Source organism: Syngnathoides biaculeatus, chromosome 8, assembly GCF_019802595.1.
Source record: "Syngnathoides biaculeatus isolate LvHL_M chromosome 8, ASM1980259v1, whole genome shotgun sequence".
NCBI lineage: Eukaryota > Metazoa > Chordata > Actinopteri > Syngnathiformes > Syngnathidae > Syngnathoides > Syngnathoides biaculeatus.
The window spans coordinates 32,588,981-32,598,660 of record NC_084647.1 but is presented as its reverse complement, the minus strand read 5'-3'; the positions used below and the strand labels follow the sequence as shown (position 1 = coordinate 32,598,660).

Sequence of the window (9,680 nt, the reverse complement as noted above, 5' to 3'; positions counted from 1 at the left end):
GCAAGAAGGAAGAAGCTTTTGGAATGTCTATTAGTTTTTGTTTGAGTTATTCGGTACCGCCTACCCGACGAAAGGCGCTGGAAAAGGTGGTGACCAGAATGTGGAGGGTCCAAGAGGAATTTGTAAAACAAAACAAAACAAAACCCTGGTTCGTGTCAGCAACACACACCAACTTTCGCAAAATACAATGTGTCAGTTCCGCTGCTTTGATTGTATTGTTTTCAAAAAAGCATGTGATTTTCATAGCACAGAGAAACAGAAAACCTCAAACTCCAGACTGTCACAGATATTATCTTGGCTATTACTGTTGCCCTATTTTGGTACACTGACTTAGAAAAAGCTCCTGCTGGGTTTTCATTATTCATCTTGCTACGCTGGGCACTTTTGGCTAAACGTGATATTGAAATTAACAACAATGCAGTGAATCTCCCTGGCTCGACGGTGTTGTTCGTAGTGTACGGCTAAGAACAAAAGCAGCACGGCACGGCTCCGTGATAAGCCACCTCGGCGCGTTTTGGCCGTGATCGCATATCATCTGAATATGGCTCAGAACAATTGTGTAATATTGCCCCGGTAACTTCACTCGGTTGTGTGCTGTTCTCCTTTTCGAAAAGAGCTTCCGTGTCAGAAGGGGCGTGTTTGTTTGTTTTCCCATAGTAGTGTCCACCGCGTGTTTTAATTGGTGAATGTCCGGGTGACGTCGCGGACAGAGGATGCAGCCAATATGGCAACCACTTGGATGTTGTAGAATGACACTTCTGCAACTTTGCGCAGGGATGACGTGCTTTCTGCTCACAATTAATTTTTCGTATAGACATTGAAATGAATAATGTTATATGTATTTTTCATGACAATATCTATTTTAGGATGTTTATAGGGATGACAATTGACCTTTATGCATCCCTGTACAAAAATGAGTGAGCATAGTTCACGTCAGGTCATCTTAAATTGAGGAATCGTTCCTACAAAGTTGATATCTTTTACACACTGTTATGTGAATTATCTAATGTCATATTTACTCTCAAGAGTGCAGTGATGAATATTCTTTAGGCTCTAGTTATAACATGTCTTTACAACCACCTGTATGATCCCACCAGCATGAAGCAAGCATTGATCAATCTGTGAAAAATGTGACTTTTGGCTTGAAGGAAAAATTATTGAACAAATTTGGATTTTTTTCAAGTTCCATTAAATATGTTGATTATGACAATATATGATGTCCATATCAGTCTGTTCAGCCCATGTATGGTCTCCTTCACCTCCAGTGTGGTCTCCAGACTTTATTTTAGAGCTTTAGTCAAACATGTAAGTATTGCCATCAATGGAAAACGTCTTTGAACATTGAACTTCAAATGCAACATCTTATTGTAATGACTTTGATTCACCAATTTTGTTGTGTAGAAGAAGCCACATTGGTAGATTTGTTTGGAACAGTACATTATACACCGATATTTGAATTGATGGATTTCAAATAAGATTGAAGAAAAACGGTACGCATGAGGTGGTGTGATCCTGGGTCACTGAGTTCTTCTCCCTGTGGATCTTGCCTCTCATCCAAAGAACTATTCACATTGACTCGTGACATGTTGGCATGAAAAGTATCTCTCCCATTTTTTGCATTTTCTTGATCAGAACCCTGATACCTAAAAGAGAAGGCTCAGACCTCCGGCACCATGCTATCCATAAAACAAATGTGTCTCAAGTAAGTGTGAAATGAAGGGCAAGTGAAACAGCATTTCTTTCCCATACATTAGCTTGTCTTGGTATCGTACATGAGTCTGCAAATTTTTCCCAAGGAGGAAATTGCAGCCCCTCCTGCTCCCAACACATCAAGCCTGGAAAAGAAACTTGATTTTAATCCCTCAAAGGATTAAAACCCCCAAGGAAAGATTAGATGAGACCTCTCCCTCAAAGAGGACAAAGTACTGTACCACCTCAGACTTGGGAACTGCTTATACAATACTTTGGATAAAACAAGTAGATTATATCTCCATTTTGATGTTAGCTTTGCGATAAAGGGTTTGACTACATATTTCTGCTCCTTAGTCTTGTCAGGAGAATGGAATTGGATTCCAAATCTTTTGTATCCCAAGCATATTCACTAGATTATCGACATGAACTGCATCAAATTAACTTGGAACAATTCTTAATTGAAGATCATGTAATAATTACTCTTGCACATAGAGATTATGCACTCTATATTGGAGTAACAGCATTTATCAGATATTTTACCACTCTATTATCTCACACTCACAGAGGACAAGTATGGAGAACAAAGCACTGGAACTTGACTCTGTGAGTATTTCCATGGAGGCCAGTATCATTTGTAATGGAGCTACTCAGAAACAGGAGACTTCCGTGTTGAAGCTGAAGAAGTTTGAGAATCAGCTCACTCAAGCACAGCGCTTCACCCACCTACCCAAACGCTCACCGGTGGATCTTGAGTTTATTGACATCTCTTACAGCATTCAGGTGGGATCGTGCTGTAGGAGGAGAGGTAATGCACATTAAACTCATCATATACTATACATCTCTCTCTCTATACAGTATATATATATACACACATTATAGAGAGGCGGCATGGTGACACAGCTGTAAAGTGTAAAGCGTTGACCTCACAGTTCTGAGGTCACAGGTCCTGCCTGTGTGGAGTTTACATGTTCTGCCTATGCCTGCGTGGGTTTTCTCCAGGCACTCCGGTTTCCTCCCACATCCCAAAAACCCGCAACATTAATTGGACACTCTAAATTGCCCCTAGGTGTGATTGTGAGTGAGACTTCTGAGGTAGTGTTTCTCTATGTGTCCTGCAACTGGCTGGCAATTAATTCAGGTTGTAGCCCACCTCCTGCCCAAAGATAGCTGTGATACCACATAGATAGCTATACCAGCAATACCGTGACCCTTGTGAGGATAAGCAGCTCAGATAATGGACAAATGTGTGTGTGTGTGTGTGTGTGTGTGTGTGAATGAATGATAAGTGCCATGCTTATCCTCAATGTTTGATTTATTAGGATTCAAAGCATTATTGAAATGCCTCTCTGGGAAATTCTGCAGTCGAGAGCTAGTAGGAATCATGGGTCCCTCCGGTGCTGGAAAGTCTACATTCATGAACATTTTAGCAGGATACAGGTGAGGTAACCTTCCTGTAACGCCTAAAATATTTTAGGGTAAACGTCAAGACTTTTTGAAGTACTAAGTGCAAAGCAGATTAAGATGTTTATCATTTTTTTTCCATTTTGGTAAATTCAGCACTGTACTGTTTTGTTTATGCATTGCTATTTTTTGCACTTTGGTAATTTCCTTCAAAAATTAATATAGCCTTTACTGTGATTAGGGAAACGGGAATGAAGGGTCAGATTCTTGTAAATGGGAGACCCAGAGACCTGAGGTCATTTAGGAAAATGTCTTGTTATATAATGCAGCAAGACATGCTACTTCCACATCTCACTGCATGGGAAGCCATGATGGTAAGTACTAACAGATTTTTTTTTTTTAACATTTACATGAAGCTTCTTCTTGTGGATTTTTATTGTTACTCACTATTTGTCTTTATGTTACAGGTGTCAGCCAACTTGAAGCTCAGTGAGTCTACAGATATGAAGAAAAAAGTGGTAAACTTGACAGAATAAGTCAATAAGTTTCTTTGGCACAAATGATGAATTCAAGCAGTTTGAGAACTATAGTAAAGTAATATAGACCTGTTAACTAATATCTGGATTTTTCACACATACAGTAACTGCAGTTAGTTACTGAGAAAACCAAAATTAAAATAACTGCCAAACAACATGGTATTTTTGTTTTTACTGCCATGTGTTTGGCTTGGAAATGACCTCACTGCATACTGTAGTGTCCATACAATGATGTGCCAATTAGCTGAAAAGTTAATTATTATCAAAAGGCATTGGGCCACTGATGGGAAAAAGGAAGGACTGGCTATCCCAAGCGCTATCCCAAGCGCTATCCCAAGACCCCACAAGAGTATTCTTTTTTCTTTCTTGAGAGTCTGGATGCATTTTGAGTGTAGTTGGCTATTGAAAGAGATGTGTCCCTTATGTGTTGATTGGAATTCTAGCAATCCTTTTTCATCACTATTGATGCCCATTTTTCTCTGATAGATCAATGAGATTCTGCTTGCCTTGGGACTTCTTGACTGTGCTCATACTCGTACCAGCTCACTATCAGGTGGTCAGTGCAAAAGGCTTGCCATTGCCCTTGAGCTGGTCAACAATCCACCAGTCATGTTTTTTGATGAGCCTACCAGGTGAGACCGAGTTACAATAATTTACTGCTGACTGATACACATATTCCAAATTGTAAGATAACACTCTAATAATGAATTAGTATTTGTGAGGACTATATAATAACTCCCAAGGACACTTGTTAAGAGAAAACAATGATACAAAATTACAGGATCAGAACCAGAGCTCAATAATGAACATTTTGTATACTGTATAGTCATAAGGTTTGAAAATTGTTATAAACAATCGTGTGCAATCCACAGTCTGGGTTGAACGGCTTTAGATTTTTTTTGTAGTGAAAACTGAGGTGATGACAGTAAAACTGGCATTGTTTAAGTGATGATGTCATTGATATTTTTTAGCTGTCAATTCGGTGTGCCCTTTTGCCTCCAAGACAGAACCTTGTTCACTCACTTTTAGTTCTTGGTTTCACTGGCCCAATGCTTTAAATATTCCTTTTCAGATTTGCGTTCATAGCACTTTCTGATGTTCTTTCAGTTTGAGAATAGACCTGTTTATTTTGCAAGGGACCATTCTATCAGTTTCGTTTTTAGTCCAGTACTTTGACCCACCTTCACGTTTGTTAAGCCAAGGGTCGCGTCAGTGCTGGTGCCTATCCCACCTATCATCAGGTATGAGGCGGGGTTCACACTGAACTGGTCATCAGCCAATCGCAGGCCACATGGAGACAGACAACAGTCGCACTCACATTCACACCTAAGGCCAATTTAGAGTCTCCAATTAATGCATGTTTTGGTGATGTGTGAGGAAACCAGAGTGCCCAGGGAAAATCCATGCAGGCATGGGGAGAACATGCAAACTCCATACAAGGAGGGCGGGGATTTCAACCATGGTCCTCAGAACTGTGAGGCCAACATTCTAACCAGTTGAAGCCTATAAATATATAGTACATGCAAACTGTAAAGTCAATAGATACACGTTTTACCTCTGTTGTCATAGAAACCTAAACCTACTATGAGCGTCAGCTTCAACTGGGTATGAGGGCACTGGCCAAGAACAGAACCCATGCAGTCAGCATGTACCACAACACTATCAGTGCCCTTTATAATATCACATATAATAAAAAAATGATTGAAACAACATGCACAAACACCAGAAGTATTAAAAGGTTGTTGAATTTCCTGATGCCGGTTGCTTCTTCATTTATGTGTAACATTTTCTTTTTACTCTGACCTGGTAAATATTCCACATTGCATTGTGACATTCTCAACTTCTGTTGTTCTGTTGAGCTGGCAATTTGTACATTTGGTCAGTATTTCCTCCTCTCTATAACTGGATGGATAATACTCTGCAGCTGGCAGTTACTCTGTTCCTTTATGTTCTTCCATATACGGCATACTTATATGTTTACCTTTCTGCATCCAATACTGTGTTGCCTTATTTACCGAATACTGTACATTATTTTTATTACAAGAATCGTGCTCCACCTTCTTAGCCAGATTGTCCTTGAAAAACAGACCAAGCTTTGATAGAAACCTGTTTCTGTGCACAATTTTCCTTGTGCTCATTGAACTTGTGTCTTTGTTTGTCTCTGCAGTGGCTTAGACAGCGCGTCATGTTATCAGGTCGTGTCCCTCATGCGTTCTTTAGCACTAGGAGGAAGAACGATCATCTGCACTATCCACCAACCAAGTGCAAAACTTTTTGAGATGTTTGACAAGGTACACATTATTTCACGAAAAGCATGTACTCAATCTTACATGCATGCAACATTTGCATCATACTGTATAAATCCATACTCTATACAGTATTATTTAATGTAGTTTTGTTGTTGTTCTAATTGCTTTTGTTCATCTCTTTTTCTTTGCACTGCACTCATAGATCATCCTTTATTTGCCCTGCCCTCTTACTTTTGTTACATGAGTCATTCATTCTGCTTTCCTCATTCTGTGAACCTGTTTTTGATTGCAGGATCACTTTTGTTTCTATTTCAAATCTTGTTTCATACCAGCCCATTGAAATTCTTGCTGATTTTTCCATTGTATTTAGGAGAAAACATGTATTTCACTTCCTGGTTTGACAAAAATTTAGTGACCTTTGCTTCTTGTTGAATCACAAATTGATGGGCCTGATGCCAAATTGATCACTTTGGTTTCTACTGACTTATTCTCCATAATATCACCCCCCCTCCAAAAAAAAAAAAAACAGTAATTGATTTCTTAAATCTGTCCTTGAACAGCTCTACATTCTTGGTCAGGGTAGGTGTATTTACAAAGGCACAGTCCCCTACCTCATCCCCTATTTGAAGGGACTGGGATTTTACTGTCCTACGTATCACAACCCTGCAGACTTCAGTAGGTCTACCTTTGTTCTATGGACCATTTAAGATCATCAATCGTCTTAATTTGTGCTCCCTTTTGTTAACATTAAATTTTTCTGATTCAGTCATTGAAGTGGCATCGGGAGAGTATGGAGATTTGAACCCCGTTTTGTTTGAAGCAGTCCAACGAGGAATGTGTACAATTGAAGAGAAGAACCAGTGCGATAACAATGGCTCATTGGTCTGGACCTCAAAACACTCCAAGGTGGGCAGTAAAAAAAGTGCTGATGTGCGTTCATTTGAAAATGAAGTGAGTTTTTTTTTTCACCAAACAAAGGAAGAGATCACTTTATCCTTTCTTTTCATTAAAGAGTCAATTGATAGTGCAGAAAACACAAAATGGTTAAAACCACTATACAGATTATAACCAAGAATTAAAGTGCCAACAAAGGATAAAACTACATTCGGGATGATTGCTTTTATATCACATGTCAGAGAAGCAATATGCACAGTAAAGTCATTTATATTTACTTGTGATTATTTATTTGAGCATGTAAACAAGAGTGATTCAAAATAATGACAACAAGGAACAAGGGATATCTATCTACTGTATATACAGTGAAGAAAACAAGTATTTGAACACACTGCTATAATGCAAGTTCTCCCACCTAGAAATCATGGAAGGGTCTGAAATATTCATCATAGGTGCATGTCCACTGTGAGAGAGATAATCTAAAAAGAAAAATCCAGAAATCATAATGTATGATTTTTTAAACGATTTATTTGTGTGATACAGATGCAAATAAGTATTTGAACACCTGACAAAACCAATGTTAATATTTGATACAGTAGCCTTTGTTTGCAATTACAGAGGTCAAACGTTTCCTGTAGTTGGTCACCAGATTTGCAGACACTGCAGGTGGGATTTTGGCTCACTCCTCCACACAGCTGTTCTCTAGGTCAGACTGGGTTCTGGGGTGTCGCTGAGAAACAAGGAGTTTTAGTCCCCTCCAAAGATTTTCTATTGGATTGAGGTCTGGAGACTGGCTAGGCCATGCCAGGACCTTGATATGCTTCTCACGGAGCCACTCCTTGGCTTTCCTGGCTGTGTGCTTCGGGTCATTGTCATCTTGAAAGACACAGCCACGACCCATCTTCAATGGTATGACTGAGGGAAAGAGGTTGTTCCCCAAAATCTCACTATACATGGCTGCGGTCATACTCTCCTTAATACAGTGCAGTTGTCCTGTCCCATGTGTGGAAAAAAAAACCCAAAGCATGATGCTACCAGCCCCATGCTTCACAGTAGGGATGGTGTTGGTGGGATGAACCTCATCATTCGTCTTCCTCCAAACACGGTAAGTGGAATTATGACCAAAAATTCAATTTTGGTCTCATCTGACCACAAATCCTTCTCCCATGACACTTCTTATCATCCAAATTACTCCAAAGATTGGCCTTGACATGTGCTGGTTTAAGCAGGGGAACCTTCCGTGCCATGCATGATTTCAAACCATGACGTCTTAGTGTATTACCAATAGTCATCTTGGAAACCAGCTCTTTTCACTTCATTGACCAAGTCCTGTTGTGTAGTCCTGGGCTGATTCCTCACCTTTCTAAGGATCATTGAGACCCTACGAGGTCATATCTCCGGCTCCACTCCGATTGAGATTGATCTTCATGTTTAGCTTCTTCCGTTTTCTAATCTTTGCTCCAACAGTGGACTTTTTTTCATCAAGCTCCTTAGCAATTTCTCCGTAGCCCTTTCCAGCCGTGTGGAGTTGTACGATTTTGTCTCTGGTGTCGTTGGACAGCTCTTTGGTCTTGGCCATGTTACAAGTTTGAGTCTTACTGATTGTATGGGGTGGACAGGTGTTTTTATGCAGCTAATGACCTCACACAAGTGCATCTGAGTTAGGATAATACATAGAGTGGAGGTGGACTTTTAAAGGCGGACTAACAGGCCTTTGAGGGATACTATCTATTTATCTATCTATCTATCTATCTATCTATCTATCTATCTATCTATCTATCTATCTATCTATCTATCTATCTATCTATCTATCTATCTATCTATCTATCTATCTATCTATCTATCTATCTATCTATCTATCTATCTATCTATCTATCTATCTATCTATCTATCTATCTATCTATCTATCTGTGTGCGTGTGTGTCTGCGTGTTTGATGTGTGTGTATGTGTTTGTGTGTGTGTATCCACCCACTCTAGGTTGCCCACAGGTGTGATTGTGAGTGTGACTGATGTTTGTCCCCATGTGGCCTGCGATTGGCTGGCAACCAGTTCAGGGTGTACCCTGCCTCCTGCCCGATGACGGCTGGGATTGGCTCCAGCACGTCCGCGACCCTCTAGAGGATATGCACCTCAGAAAATTGATACAGTGGAACGCCAAGTAAAAGTAAACATAAATTCTTCTTTTCCTTTTGGCTTGTCCCGTTCGGGGTTGCCTCAGGGTGTCATCTTTTTCCATCTTGGCCTATCTCCTGCATCTTTCTTTTTAACACCCACTGCCCTTATGTCTTCCCTCACAACAGCCATCAACCTTCTCTTTGGTCTTCCCCTTGCTCTTTTTCCTGGCAGCTCCATCCCCAGCACTCTTCTACCAATATACTCACTCTCTCGCCTCTGGATATGTCCAAACCATCAAAGTCTGCTCTCTTGAACAGTCTCCAAAACATCCAAATTTGGCTGTCCCGCTAATGATCTCATTTCTAATGCTATCTATCCTGCTCACTCTGATGATGCTCCCAATATTATGTTATTAATGTTGTGTGATATACTATATATAAATATATATGTATATTAAAAATACAGAATTAGCTTTTCGTGCACTGTATTATCTGTGCTTTCATCCTAGATCAGGCTGTGCCAAGGTGGAATTTTAAAATTACACACCATCTCATCCTGCACTCTCTACTTTGGCTGGCTTCAGATCAGACCTTTAATTCCCACAAAAGAGAAAATCTCATCCAGTTTAACCACTTTTTCTTCGATTATTCACATACTCCGACAGTCATTGCATCTTAAGATTGAGATTGATCGTCATGTTTAGCTTCTTCCGTTTTCTAATCTTTGCTCCAACAGTGGACTTTTTTTCATCAAGCTCCTTAGCAATTTCTCCGTAGCCCTTTCCAGCCGTGT

General features: G+C 40.0%; 1 protein-coding gene across 1 annotated transcript in view; it reads left to right on the top strand.

Moving 5' to 3' along the window:
- Window positions 1-2,247: 2,247 nt before the first annotated feature.
- Window positions 2,248-9,680, top strand: part of LOC133504691 (ATP-binding cassette subfamily G member 4-like) — a 28,864-nt gene continuing 21,431 nt past the window's right edge. The window contains exons 1-8 of the mRNA XM_061827204.1: window positions 2,248-2,497; window positions 3,012-3,129; window positions 3,335-3,467; window positions 3,561-3,611; window positions 4,116-4,261; window positions 5,797-5,920; window positions 6,439-6,553; window positions 6,645-6,784. Of these exons, the coding sequence (XP_061683188.1) occupies window positions 2,266-2,497; window positions 3,012-3,129; window positions 3,335-3,467; window positions 3,561-3,611; window positions 4,116-4,261; window positions 5,797-5,920; window positions 6,439-6,553; window positions 6,645-6,784 (1,059 nt within the window). The 5' untranslated portion in view covers window positions 2,248-2,265. The remainder of the gene's footprint in view (window positions 2,498-3,011; window positions 3,130-3,334; window positions 3,468-3,560; window positions 3,612-4,115; window positions 4,262-5,796; window positions 5,921-6,438; window positions 6,554-6,644; window positions 6,785-9,680) is intronic.